General features: G+C 38.2%; 2 protein-coding genes across 9 annotated transcripts; both read left to right on the top strand.

Annotated features, from left to right (window-relative positions):
• The first annotated feature begins 1,399 nt into the window (after nucleotides 1-1,399).
• Nucleotides 1,400-12,782, top strand: LOC131331373 (MADS-box protein JOINTLESS-like). Of its 8 annotated transcripts, none has more exons than XM_058365285.1 (10): nucleotides 1,400-1,467; nucleotides 1,612-1,652; nucleotides 2,667-2,849; nucleotides 8,267-8,345; nucleotides 9,652-9,713; nucleotides 9,814-9,913; nucleotides 10,216-10,257; nucleotides 10,833-10,874; nucleotides 11,188-11,363; nucleotides 12,427-12,782. In XM_058365285.1, exons 3-10 carry the CDS (start codon nucleotides 2,668-2,670, stop codon nucleotides 12,437-12,439), a joined length of 696 nt encoding a protein of 231 aa, XP_058221268.1. In that variant the 5' UTR covers nucleotides 1,400-1,467; nucleotides 1,612-1,652; nucleotide 2,667; the 3' UTR covers nucleotides 12,440-12,782. The 8 variants fall into 8 exon arrangements, 7 of the variants coding, with proteins under 7 accessions (XP_058221268.1, XP_058221267.1, XP_058221265.1 ...); XR_009201372.1 differs by having other exon boundaries at nucleotides 1,413-1,652; nucleotides 2,658-2,849; nucleotides 12,427-12,533; nucleotides 12,614-12,782; XM_058365282.1 differs by having other exon boundaries at nucleotides 1,413-1,467; nucleotides 2,658-2,849.
• Nucleotides 12,783-18,827: 6,045 nt separating this feature from the next.
• LOC131328383 (uncharacterized) lies at nucleotides 18,828-21,623 on the top strand. The gene is made up of 4 exons (XM_058361331.1): nucleotides 18,828-18,974; nucleotides 19,227-19,599; nucleotides 19,696-20,472; nucleotides 20,983-21,623. The coding sequence occupies exons 1-4, from the start codon at nucleotides 18,828-18,830 to the stop codon at nucleotides 21,621-21,623; spliced, it is 1,938 nt and encodes a 645-aa protein (XP_058217314.1).
• Nucleotides 21,624-22,264: the final 641 nt, after the last annotated feature.

Here is a 22,264-nt window from a genome sequence, read left to right as displayed (position 1 = left end):
CTTATTATATTATAAAGTTTTTGCTTTCCAATGTATTAGATTTGTACATTGAAATGATTTTAACCTAATGCAGTTATACAAGAGGAGTGATTTTGGCACTCCCGATATCGATAACCACACTCTCAAACGGGAGTGCCAAAGGAATCACTCCTCTTATGTAATTGAAATGATCTTGTTCGTAAAAAAAAATAGTAAATTAATCTGGTAAGTGAGTCAACTATATTGCGCGAATTTAAGCCAGATAAAGGGACCAAGTACGTACCACCGAGGTGGTAGCCCATTTGGTAAGCCTCATTACCTCCCTTAAGGCAGGCGGGAGTTCGAGTCTCGGCAAGTACGTGAACCTTGTTTGCGAACCAAATGTGAGGGTGTTTTAACCAGTTGTATACTAAAATGGTGCTGTGGTGACGGTCTGTCCCTCCGGACGGTAGCTATGGCTTAAATGGTACATTTCATTGGTAGGTAGAAAACCCTTATAGTCACGCTTAGAAAGAGTTGCTACGCTGGTCGCCTTCTTTCATTCTTATTGGTTATCAAAAAGGGACCAAGTACGTAGTATAGTAATTACTAGAACTACAACTAGTTTTTTTTTTTTTGATCCTAGTACTACAACTAGTTCGGTAGGGCAATAATGAACTGACATCACGCACATATATATCTGTACGGAAAAAGCATCGTCCACAAAAAGAAACCCAATATTCAATTCACAGTACAGGTACTAGTAGTTTCTATTTATATACTACATGCTTTATTTTTAGGTAAACTATATATAGTATATTACACCCTCAGCTCCAGCCTTTATTCTCATCAAACGGTCCTCTTCTACCCACCCCATCCCACTCCACCATTTATAGATATAGGGTAGTACCTTTTTTTTAATAGCGGTCAGGCGTGTCGAGATCAACTTATTGCACTATAATTAGTATTTTTTTTATTCGGTTAAAAGTAAGTTATCCACATTAATTAAAAATTTACAATAAATTAATACTACTTTCTTATAGGCTGACTCTTAAAACATTTCTATTTCTTACTCAAATTTGAATTCAAACTCAAATTTGGGTAAAAATCACCCAAAACACTACTTCACTCATTACTTAAACTCATACTAAATTTGAGTTTTCTCACCAAATTTGATTTGAATTATATCCTTGCTCAAATTTTGAAGGTTATTTTCCCCCCTTTAAATTTACAATTATGTCATTAATGAAACTTTTACTCAAATTTATGCTTAGATTTGCATTTGCCCATTGAATTTGGTTCACACCAAATCAAGTTTTTACCCAAATTTTTATTCAACTTTAAATAAAAAATTGAGTAAGAAATAGAGATGCTCTTAGAATCGAATCCTAACCAAGTGTGTGGGGAGCAAACATACAAATCCATCCTTGAGAAGTACTGGTACTAGCTAGCTAGTATCTGTATCTTCTCTTCCCAACTTTTTGTGGGAAAATGTTGAAATCTCATCAGGTAAAGTCCACTTTCCTTTCTGGAACTGCTCCTACAAATCTTGCCTAGATCGATCCATCTACCGTCTGTCTCTCTCTCACTCTAAAAATCGGGTTCTTCTCTCTCTAGCGCTCTTCTTCTTCTTCTTCTTTCACTGGTGTACAGGAAAGCGCCTCCAGCTGAATCCGTAGTTTCACTCGAAGAAGGTGAATAGTGAGTCCCAACCAAATCTTTTTATCTGTTTCAGTTCTCACATCTTTTGGCAAAAATTTGTGGGTTTGAGGGTTTCTTCATCCAGATCTAAACTGGGTTTTGTTCTCTAGGGTTTCTGCTTCGGTAAATTTAAACAAAACCCACCCTCTTTTTTTTCTCTTTTATTTTAATCGTTTTTCACTTCTTTCATGCTGTGTAGTTCTGTATAACTAATGATTTACTGCTATATTTATCTGAAAATTACCCATCAAATCTTTTGTATACTAATGTTTTTCGATGCATTTTTCTGCCATAAAATTGGAAATGAGAAGATATTTCACGCGCTCAACTCTGTTTGGTTTGGATTTTCAGGAATGTTTTTCAGAGTGATGAGCGAAGAGAGATAGATGGAGAAAATTTATTGAAAATCATGACCTGTGATTTTAAAGATCCAAAATGAACAAGGAAACTTCTGATATACTGTACAAGAGGAGTACAAAAAAGGGCGTTACTGTTAGAAAATTATTTTATAGTTGTACTATTGGTTCATAATTATGTTCCATTATTGGGTATGTGACAGATATATTATACAGGCCAATTATATAATCATATTTGTGCATCAAATCATCGTTTTGTTAGTGTCACCAAAAAAATAATAATAATTCACCGCGGCAATATTCGGATTTTGCCGTATGTATCATTTCCTGGAAAAAACCTAATGAAGATCGATGATGCAATATTACTTAAATTATAATGTCAACCGTCGCGCGTCATCCGAACCGAATATTCTATTTACTGAACATTAATGTGTTTTTTTGGGATTTATCGGCTTTTCCGTCTTGTATATCTGCAGCTAGAAAAGGGAATTTCACGAGCGTTGTGTTTATGCTAGGTCTTTTCTCGTTGTACCCTTTATCGAGCTCAATAATATCTCTTATTGCCGATTAAAAAAAAAACGCTAGAAAGGGATTTTGGAAAATATGAAAGCTTTTCACTTTTCTGATTTTTGTGTGTGATAGGATTCGAAGAATGGCGAGAGAGAAGATCAAGATCAAGAAAATCGACAACATAACGGCAAGGCAAGTGACATTTTCGAAAAGGAGAAGAGGGCTGCTCAAGAAAGCAGAAGAACTAGCAGTTCTTTGCGATGCTGAGGTTGCTCTCATCATCTTCTCCGCCACCGGAAAGCTTTTCGAGTTTGCTAGCTCAAGGTAACCAATTAACCCGAACCAAAAACGGACTTGTTAATTTGTTTCGGATTCGACCGAACCAACTCATTTACATGATTCTCCCCCGTATACGTAATTGAGTACATACACGGTTCACACCAGCTTCAATCGATTAAAGAGAAGACATATTAAATCGGCTTCTAATATATACAAGAAATACAAATTCTAAGATTTACACCGCCATTACTGTAGTACCTAGTTTAGGTTTTTGGGGGAAGTTCTTTGTTGGTGTTTATGAGGGCTATTGTTTAAGGGTTCTCTCTTATTTTTTTGGTTTGCCTCTTGCAAACTTAAAAAAAAATCCCCTATAAAAAATTTGAAGAGTCTCTAGTTCGCTTCCTAAGTTAATAAAGTTTCTAGTCCATTTTTAATATTTTATAGTAGGCCCAGTTCACTCCATTTTAATTTAAAATACTTATACACTCCCGCCACATCATTGCCGGGAAGTTGACTGGTGCCGGAAAGTTCGCCAAAAAATTTAGGCCCTTTCATATGGTTCTAGGATGCACTTAGTTTCATAGGGTACGGTTTTAGTGGTTTAGGCACTTTCATTGGATTGTTGGGTGCACTTAGTTTCATAAGGTTTTAATGGTCGCTTTCATAAGATTTTAGTAGTTTAGGCACTTTCTTAGGATTTTAGTAGCTTAGGCACTTAGTTTCATAGGGTTTTAGTGGTTTAGACACTCCCGCAAACTTTCTGGTGAACTTTTCAGTGGTGATGTGGCGGGAGGGGTTGTGATGGTGGAGGGGGGTGGAGGTGGACTTAGTAAGCAAGTGGACTAGGGACTCTACAAGTTTCTTATAATGGACTTATCACTAAATCTCCCTCTTTTTTTTGGCCTTCGACGGCATATGATTGTCAGGGTATGCGGGTGTCAACTTTGTTGGTGGGGATATATGCTTCTTATTGTGATGCTTTGTGCCTCCGGTCCTTTTAATCTTTATTTATTCAAAGATTAATATTTTTTTATTACTGTTAAAAAAAACATTTGTCAGGTGGAATCCAAATCACAATTGAGAAACCCAACACCTTTTTTTTTACTGTGTTGTTAAGCTCTTTTATTTTGGGAATGAGCAATTTCCATAAATTGATAGTATATGCTTTATTTTGTTGGGATTTGCTTGTTTAGAGAGAGAGAGAGAGAGAGAGAGATCTAGAAGTCTTCTTGATCGAACAAAAGAAAAACAATAAATCTCGGGTCTGACGCTACCTTTCTATATATGTACATGTACATGTCCATATAACCTAGACTATTTTGAAAGTAAAAAAAAAAAAAAAAAGGGTACAGATTCCTAAACCCTAGCTTTTGGATTCTCTTTGTTACTACCAATGGCCTTTCTTATTATAAATAGTCATTTCCAGAAGTGTCCTTTAATTTTGTTTATTTGCTGTAGCAGACCTTTTGATTGGTATATTTTAGTTTTTTGTTGCAAGACTTCTATTAGTTTAATTCCATTTCATTGAAGTGTCTGATGAGGTTTATTTTGTGGTCCACGCTTGAGTATAGGTGTATAAGTTCACCCTATAGCGAAATTTCACTAATTTGCCTCTTAGTTTTCTTCCATTTTTCATGATTCATCGCGGATTGATGTGATCCATACATATCACACCATATATAGAAGTACGATAATGGACCCCTAGTACTCCTTATATATGTATACGTGACCACTCGTTGAGACATCCTTGAATCACTCAAAATTTGTATCAAAATTTATAACATTTACACATCGTTTCATACGATCAACCTTGGCCTTGATGTTAACTTTTAAGAAAATGTTAGAAATTTGAGATTATTTATGCAAAAAATTACAAATTGAAGGTTTTTTTTTTCAGGCGAAAGTACATAAACACCCCATCAACTATCACTTTTTTCTATGGAGACCCCATCACATTTAAAATCGCTCATACAGACCCCCTCAACTACTGGAAACGAAAAAAATGCTAACTCCGTTAACGGGATGGAGGAAATGACTAAGATACCCTTTTTTTATAAAGTAAAAGTACATAAACACCCTCTCAACTATTGATTTGTTCCACGGAGACCCCCTAACATTTATATTATACCCTTATTCTATCAGTCACTGTTCTAATCGTTTTTTCTCGTTTTATACAATTCCTTTTTTCCTTACATCAATCATTTTAAAGAGAACCTTATGTATATAACCCTAAAATTGCATCTTCACTTATTTCATCCATAAAAGATCAGATTCCACCAAAAATAGCGCGAAAACCATGGCGCGACGGCGGCAAGTGCTGTGGTGATTCTTTTGCTGAGAAGAATGAGAATGGAAGAAGAGGGAAAGGAGAAAAGTGTGGGAGAAAAGAAGTGTAGGAGAATGGTGGTGGCAGCCGGCGGCGGCCATGGCGGCTGATGTGTTGCTTTTTCCATATCTTTTTTTATAACTTGTTTGGGTTCTTTAGAGAGAGAGAGAGAGAGAATGTATTGGAGGAGAAAGAAAAGGTCGCTGGAGTGGGACGAAACCAGTGGTTAGTCGGTGAGGGTATAGAGAGAGAATAGCTTAAATGGAAAGGGAGAGATTACATGTAACTGAGAGGGGGAGGAGAGTACAGTCCTTTTAAGTTTTAATCCAACTATTGATTTTAATGATTGAGATGGAGTGTCCAAAATTGTGTGGGTGGAACCAGCCCCTATATATATATGAACCAAAGTTTTAGATCTGTTTGCTTGTTTTGAGTTTTGATTGAAGGCTGTTTGTAGTAGGGAGAAATTGAAGGGGTTAGAGGGGGTGTATGTAACGCAACAATGGTATTTTTGTCCGACTTATGGATGACGGGGTTCATCACAAACGGTTTTGAGGCTGAAGGGTGTCACTTGGGTAACGGAGAATAGTTGACGGGGTTTGTATGAGTGATTTTAAATGTGAGGGAGTCTTCGTGGGAAAAAGTGATAGTTGATGGGGTGTTTTTATGTACTTTTGTATTTTTTTTTAAAAAGTGCATGCCGCACCCAAATAGAAGTGGGTATTGTACAACTTCCCTCATTGTGATTAATGATCTTGATTTTTTTTTTGAACGGCAAAAAGAATTTCATTAATTCTTGAAAACAAATTACGAAGATTAAAAGGGCCCTAAGCACACGGCATCAAGTCAGACAAAAAGCAACCCACGAAGAGGTGGTTATGCACTCCAACAATCATTTGCTGCAAGGATCCAAAGAGAGAAAATAACAATTCAAAGTTGGCAAGAAGCCAACGATGACAGAACACCACCATCCCAAAGAGACACCTAAGACTCAAATGCCCAAACAGACACCTAATACTCAAAACAACACTCACGGAGACACCTCCCTAAACTAACTCCTCAAACCATAAACCATTAAACATTACTCCAAAGTCAACATGGCTGTATGATATTCTGGATTATAGGTAGGTACCTCACAGAGTTTCCAACTATGGAGAGGATTGAAACTTGGAAGAATATCATTTTGGACTTGTGGCAGTGGCTTATGGCGATATATTCTGTGGTCTCTCTTTTTAGTATTTTAGCTTTTGCAATAGGAACCCACATGAGAAGCTTCCCAACTTTGTAGGCGATTAATGCAATCAGGAAATTAGCATGCAAATAGTTTTCTTTCGTTCTTTTTTTTGGTGGTGGGGAAATTTTTCAGAATGATTGCACAATTAATGAAAGAATATTGCCAACGCAAATTCTTAATTTTTATTGCCATAAGCTCCCCCAAGTTAAATAACAAATAATCCCATTTTAATTTAAAGCAAGATATTTGCTTATATAACCCAATTAAAGAATCGACGAGTCAGTAAATCGAGCTTCATGTGACATTTGGGCCTTATCCCTATTATGCTAAAAGCGGCCGATATCGGTGCTGTCGGCCGATTCTTGCTACGTATTGCTTTGTAATCGATTCATGCTACGTATTGCTTGTATTGGTCGATTCCTACTACATATTGCTTTGTAACCAATTTTTCATCTCCTTCATAGCCGTGACGGCCACTACTTGATTGTCATGGCCTCTCCAGGTACTTTGGCACCAAAAATGGTTTTTAAAAATTCAGGATCCTAACATCTGATTCCCGCTACATATCATTCGATACTCACGTTGCTATTTAAAACCTTACTTAAAACAGACTCCCCTTAGTGGATTGGCAAGAGGACTCAATTTGCCACGGGATTGGAATTCATTCCTGTTAAAAACATGTACATTTTGGCAAAAAGATGTTCGGTATTATCCGCATTGTGGCATTTGGAATCAATGGATTTCTTTAGCTATATGGCATTCATAGCTAGTGATGAGGGGAGTGCTTTGGGGCCCAAAGCGAGTTCGTAAAATGGGGTCCTATGTATTTTATACTAATAACTATAGTAATAAAATCAACCGCAACATGATATTATGTAATTAGTTAAAATATATGCACTATATGCTATCCTTATAATTTTGAAATTTAGTTATAATCCGTCAAGATAAGCACCCTCCTATCGGTTTCCAAATTCTTCCAAAAGGTCTGTTTTCGCCAGTAAACCAACTATTGATCCTGTACTACGAAGACCGAATTAATTCCATAAATAGTAACTTTTTCTAGTTGGGGGCCTAATTTCCGGTAAGATTTTGGGGGGCCGAGGTGACCGCCTTGCTTTTTTATTTTATATTTTATCGGCAAAAAGATATTTTATTAAAAACTTGATATGGATACATAAGGAAAGAATAAGAAAAAAGACTTTGTGTTGTATGTGCATGTTTCTAGGGTGTACAATTTTGCACTTGCTTGGTAATATACACTCCATAGTTGGGTATATACGATATGCACCACTTAAAATTGTACTGAAAATCATCGATAACATTTGATCATCATGAAGTCATAACAACAAACTTCATGAATTCACAATTTTTGTACAGTACTAAATCATAACATCAGCTTTGGTGTTATGAGTTTTTGTCTTGATCTTGCAAATTTCTTTCTATGGAAACCACATGTTTACTTTTTTATACACATGTTAAAAGACTTTCACGTAAATGCGACAAAACCAAGGCGATTCAAGGATATCATACCGCATACGAACCCTGAATGGGGTGTGCGCACATTCTTGCTTTCTATTGCCTTTTTGGACAAAAAAGAAGAAGAAATACTTGTTTGGCATGCCTTAGTAGGGCATTAATTAGACAACGAGAAAGTCTAAAAACACAATAATTTACACAACATGCTAAGGTACGTGGCACTATTTCATTGTCAATATTTGAGTAATTGATTTCTTTCAATTCTCCCTTAGGAAATGCCATATACACATGTTTTGCATATTGTTATGTAAATTGTAGTGTTCGTAGCATTAGTCTAATACAAAACAAAATCTATGATGATTTATGCTTGATTTTGCAAAGTAATTGACTTAATTTGGTGTCATTTTTTCATGATGTGGCCTGAAGCATGAGTAATGTTCTTGGGAAGTACAGTCTGCATTCAAATAACATTGAAAAGATGGATCAGCCTTCCCTTGGACTGCAGGTACTTGTATTTTCATTAGTTATGCTTGTTTTTGTATTTAGTGATTGTATTTATATTTTATCATCGAAAGTCGGTTTTGTTAGAATAGTTAGATTAGGATCTTGGAAGAGAATTTGAACTCTTGATCTCTTTTCTCCTGGCACCTAAGTATACCCCGATGCCGTTGGGCCAAAGACATCTTGGTTGGTATTTAGTGATTGTTATGCCAAGCAACAGGAGTAAGCACGCTATTGACCATGATCATCAACATCGGCTGTTCAAAATAAAATATGATCATCAACATCTTCAGGAACCCTAGGTTGCCTTCTAGAACTTCCATCCTAGCTAGGTTGCCTCCGTGTCTATCCCTTTGTTCATGAACCAAAGTTGCATTTGCCTAAGATTGGACATGCACAATACAGCCTCCATTTGTTTTTTTTTAGACAACAAAATTTTATAAGAAATTCGACAAATGGTACATCGAGGCAGGACCAAATACGGACCATAGAGATTGAGGTACCATAAGAAATGTACGAGGAAAAAAGGAAAAAAAATTACATTCAATGAAGATTGAATGAGCCCAGGGTTACAATGGCCCAAAGTACCAAACCTGTAAACTCATATGGAAAATCCCAAAATAACCAATACAGCCTCCATTTGTTTGTCTCGATCGGATTCTCTCACCCTAATAGATGCCCACATTGTACATATGAGCATGCAGCCGCCTCCACCACCACCAAAGATAGAGAGAGAGTGCCGCGCACCTCCCTTTACTTAATGATGCATGCGGTTTGCCCATTTAACTGATGCTAGCTGTGTTTGCATCTTTATGCTCGGGTTTATCTTTTGGTACTAAAATGTGGGCGACAACAATCAGTCTACGAACATACATTTGCACATACACACTCACGTTCACATTAGCGTTAATTTTTGCGGTTAACAGACAAGAGTGTGTTGCGTTTGTCCAAAAAAACAAGGGAGCTAAATGCAAATACGCTTTACTGTTCCGCAGTGAATGTGTGGGTACGTGCAAGTGTGTATTATGAGCATTTTTGTGGATAGCAGAAGAGGGTTTGTTGTGTTGGTAAAGCAAGGGAGGGTTGTGAAATCTCGAGGTTATTGATATTTGCTTCAACTTGCATAAATGCTTATTTTCACCGAGCCCTTCTCCGAGATAGTGCCTGGGCCGTTATTCTTTCTATAGTTGCCAAGCATGTAAACGCTCGTGCTTCTCTTTCATAGCTATATTTTGAGATGAAATTATCCATGATGATAATCAGTAGCCGCCTATATATGATATGGGTTCCGATGATATCATTCATTGTAGCTAGAGAACAGCAATCTTGCCAGATTGAGCAAGGAAGTTTCAGACAAGACCTATCAACTGAGGTACTTATCGATCGAAACGGTTAAATATTAGAAAGAATTTTTTTCATAATACTCTCTGGAATTTGATCCTAGCACTGACATTGATTCTGTTTTCAAACAGGCAGATGAGGGGTGAAGATCTTCAAGGTCTAAACATAAGTGAATTGCAGAACTTGGAGAAAATGCTTGAAGCCGGTCTAAGCCGTGTGCTTCAAACAAAGGTCTTTTGCTCGTGCTTTTTGTCTTTCCACTTTCCAAGAACAGATTAACCTCTCTTGCAAGCTCCAGTGGGACTGTATATCAAGGATTTTAAAGTGGTCGCTATGTAGCTTTCGTATCGGTTGCCGTGTGACGATTTTTGGGTCCTTTGACATCGCTACACCCCGTTATAGTACCGGCACTATTAAAAATTCACACCCGCTAAACCACGCGCTTGTAGATTTATTTTGTGAAATTTCCTTCTTGACTTTTGTTGATTCTAGCTAGGGTTTATACTAACATGAGGTATCGATAATGATTTCAGGGTGACCGAATCATGAGTGAAATTGCTACTCTCAAAAGGAAGGTCAGAAAATATATACTTTACAAGCCTTTTCTAGTTCGGTAGTATTGATCTTTATTTATATTCAAGAGATCTTTTGAGTCATTAATTTTCTCATCAGTTTTGTGGACTATTCTTGCATAATACTATTGTAAATAATGAATAATACACGCATAATCTTAGTGTTTTATTTATCTTTGATGAAAAATGGGTTTCCAAGAAATAATACATGCATTTTTTCAATGTTTTTTTGAAACTGAGCTCCGTTCCGCTAAGGAAAATAAGTACTTATTTTTTGAATTAAAAATGATGTATTAATGTAACTTTGTGAGAGAATGACCTATCTCGTAAAGCGGAAAATAAGTACTTAAAAAAAATTAACGGAACGAGGCCAGTCTCAGAGTTCATTAATAATTTTCAGCAAGCGGGTTTTGAAAATCGGAGACCAAATAAGTTTTAATTTGTTTTGCTGAAAAATTGAGAGAGAAAAAACAAAACCCATACATTGAGCTTGTTGTGGATGTTTTTAAACACTTATCCAAGATTTCTAAGGCATTTTACGATCGCATTTGCCTGAACTTCCACCTGAAAAAATGCAGGGTGATCAGTTGGTTGAAGAGAATCGGATGCTGAAGCAAAAAGTACGTAGTTGACTTTTTCCTGCAATTTTTCCTTTTCATACTCACGCCCAGCGGCGGACACAGAATTTTTTGATGCGGAGGAACCGAATCACTTGTATTCGTAAATCAACAACAAAATATCATCATCGTATAATAACAACACAATTTTACGGATACTATCTCCATAATTTTTACAAACAGAACCTAAAATGTAGTAAAAATATTGCGATAATTGGGAGGTGTGCGGGGATGACCCAAACCCCTGTTTGCACCCCTTAGTCCGCCCCCGCTTACGCCATGACCGAAATGATTAACACTATTTTTTCGAGTGCAGGTGGTGAGGATTTCTGAAGGAAAATGGCCTCTCGCAGCGGTTGCTGCCACAGATTCGGACAATTTGGTTAATAATCCAGAAGAAGGGCAGTCGTCGGAGTCGGTCACTAATGTCTGCAGCTGCAGTGGTGCTCCGCCTCCTGAGGATGATTGCTCCGACACTTCTTTAAAACTAGGGTAATTAATTGAGCTATTAATTATAAGCATGTTTTTGTTTTTTAACAAGCAAAAAAGAATTTTAATTTATTCATCTTTGAAAATAAATTACAAGGTTAGGGACCCTAAGCCCATGGCATTGCTACGAAGCATGGAGACACCCCTCACTCCGACGATCATATGCCGCCAAGACCCAAAAAGAAAATAACATGACATAATTAAAACCAAAGTGTTAATTGTAAGCATGTTACGGTAACAACAAATATTCTTGGAAAAATTATTCAATACTTCCGATGTATACTTTCTCACCTCGCATAACATGTGAGGCCCATGCAAAACCCATATATATGTCCCACATGTTATGTGAGGAGAGAGAGTATACACCGGGAGTACTGATCAATAATTATACATTTTCTTGCAGTACTTATCCAGAAAAATAAATAAATAAATATGGGCAAAAAAATGAATGCGATCTCATTAAGGATAAACACTTGTTAATTTTCTCATGCCCATTTATCCAAACATTTTATGAAAGTTTGTCAAGAAGACATATCCGTATCTTGTTTTTAGTCAGCGACATGCATCCATATCTTAAAACTATTTTCAGACGAAAATGATTATAGACACTAATGATAAGTTTTTTCTTACTTTTTTTTTTGTTTTACTATAAAAAAACATACTATTATTTTTTGGTAAATACTATGGAAAAGATGTACTAGTAAAATGTAAATAAATGACACCAAACAAACATATTTCGACGATTCTAATAGATGGGTAATTTGATGGTTTTGCCCTTGTTTCATTCTAAAGTAGCTTAAGATCGAAATGCTTATAAGCAATATTACTCATTGTGCACCCGTTCTCGATCACCACCTTTTTAGGCAAGGACTTGGGATCATCGATCTCCATATAGTATCGGTAATATGATCATATTATGGGCTAATATTAGGTAATCTCGGTACGTCCAGAATTTTTGATATATATCGATGAGTATTTAGAACTTCGGCGCAGATTTACTTTGGTAAGCTTTGCTTTTCATCTGGAATGATTTGTTTATTTCTGTGTGTTTACAACTTTGTTTCAGGCTACCTTTTTAACTAGATGGAATCGAGAGAAGATGGAAGGTATATGCAGTATAAGGAATAAGCGGCTTATTATCCCATTAGCAGCTTCAGATTACTTTTGTGACGGGTTTGCCCTCGGTATCTTTGCATGCCCTCGTATAAATGGAACTATCGATGGTACAATGCTTGAGATTACTTTTGTGACAGATTTGCCCTCGGTAGCTTTGCATGCCTTCGTAAAAATGGAACTATCGATTGTACAACTGTATAAATTAATTATATTTGGTTGCGTATATGTTAATTTTTGTTTAACCTAATTACAAAAATATATGTGTGAGAATCATTAAACAATTAGTATCGGATTGTCATGGATTACTGACTTTGTGGTGCCGTGTTTGGATCAAGAATTTATGGGGGAACATTTGTTGCAGGATGAGAAAAAGGGTTGCATATATATCCTCGATTTGTGCAAGGAAATCCTTTCATATTTGTATCATCCACAAAGCCCTCTTGTGAATTGTTACCTCCAAATACCCTCTCCCCATAATACGGGAGCTAACTTATTAATCCTCATTAAACACATATTAGAGTAGTTGGTCGGACAGCTGTGTAATTGTACTTAAATATTGTGATGTTTATGGGTTTAACTCTCATGGATAACAAGTTGATATTAATCTTAGGAAAATGATAATGGCTAAATTGTTTTTGTTTGTATCAAAATTCAAGTGCATAAGAGTCTTTGTACCCTGCACATGGTACAAAGATTATATGCATTATAATTTTAGCACAAATAAAAATAGTTTTGGTATTGACAATACCCTTAATCTTGTTAAAGAGTTGGAGTAGATATTTTTAGTATGCAAGAAAAATAATAAAGGTACTCCTGCATAAATAAGCCGGAGGTGACGGTACCTCCTCTCTCTTGTTTTGTGGATTTCATTTATACTCTCATACACATGGGTAAGGTTCGATTTTCGTAAACACCCATCTCTCTCTCCAAATTTTCTAGGATAGAATAGATTCGGTTTAACGAATGACATAAAAAAAAAAGATTACATTTAACGAATGGCAAAAAAATAAAAATTACTAATGTGCAATTATAAAACATATAAGATAAACAAAGCAAATAAAAAAAGTATTGATCACCCATATTTTCCTAAAATATCTCTCTCTCTCTCTCTCTCTCTCTCTCTCAATTTTAAAAATGAAAAAGAAAATAAATTACGAATGGGGTTTGAAAGCTATTCTCCTAAAATCTCACTCTCTCTCACACACACGTTCTCTCTCTCTCTCTCTCTCTCTCTCTCTCACCCACGTCCTCCCTCCCACTCCTTCTCATTCTCTCTCCCAATTTAAAAAATTAAAAGAAAATAAAAAATCTAAGAAATTAGGAGCGGGAGTTTGGAAGCTTGTGGGGCTTAAACACATTTGCATAAGATATTGATTGATAGATAGATAAATGCAATATGTTTGTGCTTCCTCAAAAATAAGCTAGAGGTCGGATTAGGTCATGTTTCACTAAGGTTCTTATTTTTTAAGCATTTTTAATGAGACATGTCATTCTCTCACAATACATCATCTTTAATTCAAAAAATAAATACTTATTTTAGTTAGGTGGAACACACCCTAAGTGCTTATTTTAGTTGGCTTGAGCCACTGTTTAGCTAGTGTCCAGCCCACGAATTTGTTTGGAAGTGGCTCGACGATTGTAACGCCCCGAATTTTGGGAACGTTAAAAGGATAATTTCATTGAAATTAAATAGAGTCTGGCTCAATATTACATCATAACCCTTAACAAAAGTGCTTTTATTCAAATAAGGGAGGGAACTAGGGTTCTTATCTACTGTTCCGCCTCTTCCTCCATCCTGGTTAGCTCCTTGGCTCCAAAGACTTCCAAGGTATAGAGTTCACCCTGTTCGTCTATAAGATCGACACATTATACAGGTGTCGCCACTAATATAATATGTCAGGATCACCAAAGGTAATACCCTGAGCTACAAAAGCTCAATAGAACAACCCATACCCACTAACCTTTAACTTACGAACAATCGATCATAAATTTAATAATTTCCACATAGTTCATACATATTTGACAAAATGGTTAACAATAACACATCCTCATTCATTATCCAAACTAACGTTGGTATCCATTATTTTTCGAGTTTCTCCTACGCGACTCCTCGTAGACCGTGTCACTATTTTCCACATTTCATAACCATATCACATTTCAAAAATTATTTTTAACACACCCAACCTCGGTTCCGCCGCGTCGATCTCCCGAGTATCCTCACAATGGTTCTGCCGCGCCGGGTTCACATTGGCACACAAAATTTGCATTGGCTCCTCTCCACGGATAACCAAGCTACTCACCCAACTTTGGTTCTGCCGCGCCGGTCTCCCGAGTATCCTCACAATGGTTCCGCCGCGCCGGGTTCCCATTGGCACACAAAACACACACCACACAATGGGCTACCATGTCCTGCCACATTGCGGTTTCCAAAACATTTCACCTTTCCAAAACACGCCTTTTCATTAATCACACCCTAGGTGTCATGTTTCTAACTTTTTCGATTTTCGTGTCACGTCTTCATGCAACGACTCCTACATGTACGGACTTTTCACATATGAAATCATAAATCATTCATTGTAATATTGAAACTAACCTAGCAAGATCATCCAACTCTATATTACTAATCATTCTCAAATCACAACTTAAAACATAACCCTACATGTACGGATGCCTTTGGAGTGAAAATCACTTATGCTTTACAACAAGACAAATAATGCAAACAATTCATAACACATGCTCATAACTATCTAAAGATCAAAATACGAATACTTCTATCAACGATAAAGTCTTATCTTTTGAAAATTGTTCTTTCTTTCTTTGTGGGAAATTCAAAACAACACATGTTCATTAGAGTAAAAGTCGATTATTCCAACATGTTCATACTTCCATTAGCGAAAATAAGTTATTAACTATCATGCATTTTAAAACATTTTAAGTGATAGATAACCTTATCTACGGAGAATCTACTTATACTTCTGATAAGCACCCGAGAATGTAATGTAGGGTGCGCTAGTGTTTAGTTTTAGTTTAATTTAATTACTAATTAGTTATTGTTAACGTTGTTTGCTTGTAGAGTGTTCTAGTTCTGTTTTATAGGTAAATCGCCAAACAGGGGAGTTTTCGAGGCATAAGGCATGTTATTGCCCGAGCAGAACCAGAATTGGCCAAGGCAGAAGCTGAATGGCCAAGGCAGAAGTTGATTTGCTAGAGCAGAACTAGATTTGCCCGAGCAAGAGGCAGGCAGCCAAGGCAGAATTCTGGGTTAATGCAGTTGGCATCGATGTCAAGTTCTAAGGTCCATCGATGCCGAGCCCCTTAGTGGTCCAGCCCCTTAACCACCTCGGCATCAATGGGATGTATTGTGTTACATCGATGCCGAGCCCCATAGTAGAATACTCTAAGGTCGTTGCCATCGATGCCGAGAAACTTAAGAGCGGATTTTCTAAGCATCTTGGGAATATTCCAGGCGCGGATCTTCAGGATATAAAAGCTTATGTTATTGTTTTGTAAAAACAAGTAGATAGATTCAATAGTACAATTTTCTAGATTTAGATTAGATTTCATTGCAATTCAAATTGTTCTTGTTCTTCTTCATTTTTTCAACACTTATCTTTTAATTTTCTGTCTTAATTAGTTTAGTTTTGTTATTATTGTCTTTATTAAAGTTGTTTCTTTACTCCCAATCTATCTTAATCTCTAATTTTCTTCTAGTGTTGCTTTTTAATGTTAAGTAGATTTTTGCTTGCTCTTATCTCTCTAGATATGGGTGAGTAGTTTTCCAAGGTTAGGTCATGGGGTGATTAGCACCTCATGGCTCGGGCGAAAATTGCATTTTGCACTCAATAAAGCTTTAATCTTTGAATTGAGAATTGATGTGGGGTTCGGATTTGTTTGTCAAATCACCGAGGTGTTAACCTCTTTGATCATGTGTAGGTGGGAGCATCGGCTACCCACCACACATGATGCTTGGAGCTCTGTCGCTCGAGGTATTTGCTAAATAAATTTTAGAGCTAGCTTGGTTCTCAAATCATTTTATCTTCCGATTTGAGAACTTTAATCAAGTATCTTAAATTGTGTAATTGGGTGAAGAGTGTGATTTAGCTCGAGTCTTGAGTGTTAATAATTCCTAGACCTAGCCTATCTTTTCTCTAGTTAATTCGTTTTTAATTTAGACTCTTATTTCCACCGTTTAAACTAAAACAAAGTTGGCTGTCTAAAAGCCGAAAGCCCTTACTTGCATCTACAAATTCGACCAAGCCATATAATTATTCCCTTGGGTACGATCCCGGATTTCTGGTTTATTATGCTTCAACCAACCTGTTAAGCCCTACGCTTGGGGTATTATTCCACATTATCTTGGAGAACGAAGCATTTTTGGCTCCGTTGCCGGGGACTTCTTATTATGGCTTTCTTGGAGGTTCGACAAACCACTGTAAGTATCCCGCTTTCGTCTAGTAGTAGTAGTTTAGTAGTTTATGTGTTAGTAATTCGTATTTAGTTTGATGGATACCTCTAATCTAGTTCATCTAAACTTGAGGTGTAACGAAGCCAGGCTAAATATCGAATTTGTTTCTTAGTTAGTTTAGCGTAATTAATTTAGTTAGTTAGCTTAAATTTGATTGCATTGCTTAGCCGAGGTGGTGGCATAACCCATCGCATATTCTGTTTGCTGAGTTGAGGTGGCGGGATGGCCCCTTCTGTCTGGTAGTTTGTTGTTAGTTAGTATTTGTTTTGTGTATGCGTGTTTACCGAAGCCCAATTTCAAATCGGCTTCATCGTTCTTCTTCATCGCCAAGAATCCGTAGCATTGCCAGGGCGTATCCTGCCCACTCTCCGCCTCGCAAATTAAATCGCAATCGCAAAAGCCCAATGGCCGAAGAAGTTCCAGTTCGTACTCTACGTGATTATTTGAATCCAGAACGGGCTCCTCAAGTATCTCCTATCGTTATTCCGACTCCGACCGCTGGGAATACATTTGAATTCAAAGCTGAGTATCTTCGAATAATTCCAGAGTTTCGGGGGCGAGAACTGGAGGATCCTTATTTGCATATTCGGGAGTTCACGAATATTCTACACTCTTTTGTTACAGTTCCAGGGCAGCTTGATCAAGCTCGCCTGAAGTTGTTCCCATTCACTCTCAAAGACAAGGCAAAACAATGGTTCAACTCGTTGAAGCCACAATCTTTGCGCAACTGGGGAGAAGTTCAGGATGCTTTCACCACTAAGTTCTTTCCAGCTAGCAGGACGAAGTTACTTACCGATCAAATTCAATGTTTCAAGCAAAGGGATGGAGAGACTTACCACAAGTATTGGGAGCGCTACAAAGATTTGCTTATGTCGGTTCCTCATCACAACCTTCCGTTGTATCTCAGAGTTAACTATTTCTACACAGGGTGTTCTCAAGAGAGTAAATAGCTTCTGGATACTATGGGTGGAGGTGATTTTATGGGAAAGACACCGGAGGATGCTTGGGATTACTATGAGTCACTAGCTGAGAAGACCCAGTCTTGGCAGTTTGTAGATCCAGGAGATAGAGCAATGTTTAATCAAGGTCCTACAGGTTCAGGGAAATTTTCTATCGCGGAGCACACAGCTTTTGAAACCCGATTGGAAGAAATAGCCCGAAAACTCGACAAGTTGGAATTAAAGAGTGCTCAATCTTAAGAAGTGAAAGTAGTGCGTCAAATGGAGGAAGTTTGTGTTATTTGTGAGATTGTGGGCCATTCTACCGAAGCGTGCCCCAATATTCCTGCTCTTAAGAACGTGATTAATGGGATTGCTCCAGAAGAAGTACAAGCCGTGCAATGCTTTGACCCTTATTCTCAATCTTATAATCCGGGGACAAGGCAACACCCAGCTTTCCGTTGGAATCAATCTAATGAAGGGGGTTCTTCTCAAGCTTCACCGCAAGCTCCTCAATTACCTTGGAAGCAACCTCAGAATGCTTTCTGTTTCCCTCAAACTCAAGGTCCGCCTGGTTTTGTTCCTTCTACTCCGTTCCCACATGCAAACCAATTTTAACAACAACCTGCTCAGTTCCACCAACAACCACCAAAGCGTTCTTGGAAAGATCAATTTAGTGCTCTCTTGCAAGGTCAAACTGCTATCAATGAGCAACAAACTCAGATGATGAATGATATCAGAAATCAGTTGGGCAAGTTGACAACTACGGTGGGTTTGTTACAACAAAAGAAAGGGAAGTTTCCTACTCAACCTCAACCTAATCCGCAACCGAATTCTAATCCGACTTCTCAAGGTCTTCACTTTGCTAGCTCTTCGGTGACTTTCCTCGAGCAAGCAAAGGCTATTATTTCTCTTCGAAGTGGCAAGACAGTTGACAATCAAGCGGTGATGCCTCCGGAACCATCTTATTTGCCTCATCCTATCGAACGTTCAATTCCAATTCTTGGGAAATCTCCCAAGGAAGCAAGTAAGGAGAATCTTGAAGAAGAAGGAAAGGATAAAGGCAAGAGCAAGGAAAGTGTACCGGAACCTCAAGTGATTCCAACATCGGCACCATTTCCCAACCGTTTGAGGGCTTTGGCGAAACCAAATTTGAATGCGGAGTTGCATGAGTTATTCAATCAAGTGAAGATCAACATTCCTCTTATGGATGCAATTAAGCAGATTCCCTCATATGTCAAGTTTCTTAAGGATTTGTGTACTCGGAAGCGCAAACTTAATGTTCAAAAGAAGATATTCCTTACTGAGCAAGTGAGTTCTATCATTCAAACGAATATCGCGCCTAAGTACAAGGATCCAGGGCGCCCTACTATCGCTGTTACAATTGGAGGCAAGCGTATCGAACAAGCTTTGCTCGATCTTGGTGCAAGCGTTAATCTACTTCCGTACTCTGTTTATCAAGAGCTTGGTTTGGGAGAGATGAAACTTACTCGTGTCACTCTTCAGTTAGCCGATCAAAGTGTTCGTACACCGCGGGGAGTAGTAGAAGATGTTCTAGTGCAAGTTGACCAATTTGTTTATCCGGTGGATTTTGTGATTCTCGATACCAATCCGACCGACTCTTCTGGTGCTTCTACTCCGGTTATTCTGGGAAGACCCTTCTCAGCCACGGCGGATGCAGTTATCAATTGTCGAAATGGACTTCTCAATATGACCTTCGGTAATATAAAGATGGAGGTCAATGTTTTTAATGTGGGTAGTCAAATGGGAGATGACGAGTACGTGAATGAAGTGAGCCTTATCGATACTCTTGTAGAAGAACACGTGGATGAGTTACTTTTCAGTGATCCTTTGGAAGTTGCTCTTACAGCCAAAGAGGTCGAATTTCTCAAGTCTTCTAAACTGAGTTATTTGTGTTCATTGTTGGGTGAGGAAGATGAAGCTTGCGCTGTAAATTCTTGGACTCCAAAGTTTGAAGAGTTTGAGGAGCTACCACCAATTGAGAAGAAGGTTCTCCCATCTAGTGTTGAGTCACCGAAATTGGAGTTGAAGCCCTTACCTGATACTTTGAAGTACGTTTTTCTTGGAGACAATGAGACCTATCCTGTGGTTATTTCCTCTTCTCTTGGGAATCTCCAAGAGATGAAGTTGATTAATTCACTAAGGAGGCACATGAAGGCTATAGGATGGACAATTGCTGATATCAAAGGGATCGATGCTACTCTTTGTTCTCACCATATTGCTTTGGAGGATAATGTCAAGCCATCTCGCCAACCTCAATGTCGTTTGAACCCGATTATGAAGGATGTAGTTCGTGCTGAAGTTTTGAAGCACTTGGATGTTGGAATCATCTATCCTATCGCCGATAGTAAATGGGTGAGCCCGATTCAAGTTGTACCAAAGAAATCCGGAGTTACAGTTGTGAGAAATGAGGAGAATGAGCTCGTGCCTACTCGTGTTCAGACTGGATGGAGAGTTTGTATTGATTATCGTAAGCTCAATGCAAGTACCAGAAAGGATCACTTTCCCTTACCATTTATTGATCAGATCTTGGAAAGGATAGCCGGCCATGCATTCTATTGTTTCTTAGACGGTTATTCCGGTTACAATCAAATTGAAGTTGCTCTAGAGGATCAAGAGAAAACGACATTCACTTGCCCTTTCGGAACGTTTGCTTTTCGTCGTATGCCTTTCGGTTTGTGCAATGCTCCGGGGACTTTTTCACGATGCATGATGGGGATTTTTAGTGATATGGTTGAGAAGATAGTAGAGATTTTTATGGATGATTTCTCTGTTTTTGGCGATTCATTCGATTCATGCTTGGCCAACTTGGAGAAAGTTTTAACAAGGTGTGAAGAGAAAAATTTGGTTCTGAATTGGGAAAAGTGTCACTTCATGGTCACTCAAGGGATTGTCTTGGGGCATATTATATCGTCGGATGGTATCGCGGTGGATAAGGCCAAGATCGATCTTATTTCCAATCTCCCGACTCCAAAATGCGTGAAGGATATCCGTTCATTTCTCGGGCATGCCGGATTCTATCGTCGGTTCATCAAAGATTTTAGTGTTATCTCTCGACCCCTGTGCCACCTTCTTGTGAAAGATGTTCCGTTTGAATGGACCCCCGCGCGTGAGCAAGCTTTTGTTAAGTTGAAGGCTAATCTCACCACTCCTCCTATTGTGCAACCACCAGATTGGAGCCTTCCGTTCGAGCTTATGTGTGATGCAAGTGACTATGCTGTAGGAGCCGTTTTGGGGCAAAGGAAGGACAAGCATCCGTATGTTATCCATTATGCAAGCAAGACTTTGAACGATGCTCAAGTAAATTACACTACCACGGAGAAAGAGCTACTTGCGGTAGTGTTTGCCCTTGATAAATTCCGGTCTTATCTTATTGGAGGCACCCCTATTGTTGTGTATACGGACCATTCCGCTCTTAAGTACCTACTTACCAAGCAAGATGCCAAAGCTCGTTTGATACGATGGATTTTACTTCTCCAAGAGTTCAATTTGACTATCAAGGACAAAAAGGGTGTCGAGAATGTGGTAGCCGATCATTTATCAAGATTACAGTTCAAGGACCCTACTCCAAGTTTACCTATTGTGGACACGTTTCCGGATGATCAATTGTTTGCTGTTTCGAGTGCCCCATGGTTTGCAGATATAGTGAATTATTTGGCTACGGGACTCTTACCGCCACATTGGTCCCCTCAAGAACGTTGTCGGTTCCTTCATGAAGTATGAATGTTCTCTTATGATGACCCTTATCTTTTCAAGTATTGCCAAGATCAAATTGTGTGCCGTTGTGTCCAAGATTCAGATCAACGAAGAATTCTTGAGTTTTGTCACTCAGAAGCTTGTGGAGACCATTTCTCTTCTAAGAAGACTTCTGCCAAAGTGCTACAATGTGGATTTTATTGGCCAACCTTGCATAAGGATGCTCATCACTTCTGTGTAGCTTGCAAACGTTGTCAAAAGCTTGGGAGTGTGTCTCGGAGGGACGAAATGCCATTGACTAACATTATGGTGGTTGAGATCTTTGACTGCTGGGGCATAGACTTCATGGGACCTTTCCCCGTTTCTTTTGGCAACCTATACATCTTATTGGCGGTTGACTATGTTTTAAAATGGGTAGAAGCCATCGCAACAAGGACCAATGATGCCAAGGTAGTGGTGGAGTTTCTCAAGGACAACATTCTTTCACGTTTTGGGATGCCAAGAGCAATCATAAGCGACCAAGGAACTCATTTTTGCAATCGTGTTTTTGGGGCATTAATGAAGAAGTATGGAATCACTCACAAGGTCTCCACTGCTTATCATCCTCAGACAAATGGACAAGCTGAGTTGGCAAATAGGGAAATCAAGCACATTTTGGAGAAGACGGT

Source organism: Rhododendron vialii, chromosome 6a (assembly GCF_030253575.1).
Source record: "Rhododendron vialii isolate Sample 1 chromosome 6a, ASM3025357v1".
Classification (NCBI taxonomy): Eukaryota; Viridiplantae; Streptophyta; class Magnoliopsida; order Ericales; family Ericaceae; genus Rhododendron; species Rhododendron vialii.
This window is presented reverse-complemented; position numbering and strand designations above follow the sequence as displayed.

Coding starts and splice junctions, on each gene's coding strand:
- LOC131331373 (XM_058365285.1), top strand. CDS start 2,668: ATGGCGAGAGAGAAGATCAAGATCAAGAAAATCGACAACATAACGGCA. Junction 9,714..9,813: donor GACAAGACCTATCAACTGAG/GTACTTATCGAT, acceptor GTTTTCAAACAG/GCAGATGAGGGGTGAAGATC. Junction 10,875..11,187: donor ATCGGATGCTGAAGCAAAAA/GTACGTAGTTGA, acceptor TTTCGAGTGCAG/GTGGTGAGGATTTCTGAAGG.
- LOC131328383 (XM_058361331.1), top strand. CDS start 18,828: ATGCCTCCGGAACCATCTTATTTGCCTCATCCTATCGAACGTTCAATT. Junction 18,975..19,226: donor AAAGTGTACCGGAACCTCAA/GTGATTCCAACA, acceptor ATCGCGCCTAAG/TACAAGGATCCAGGGCGCCC. Junction 19,600..19,695: donor ACTTCTCAATATGACCTTCG/GTAATATAAAGA, acceptor ATACTCTTGTAG/AAGAACACGTGGATGAGTTA.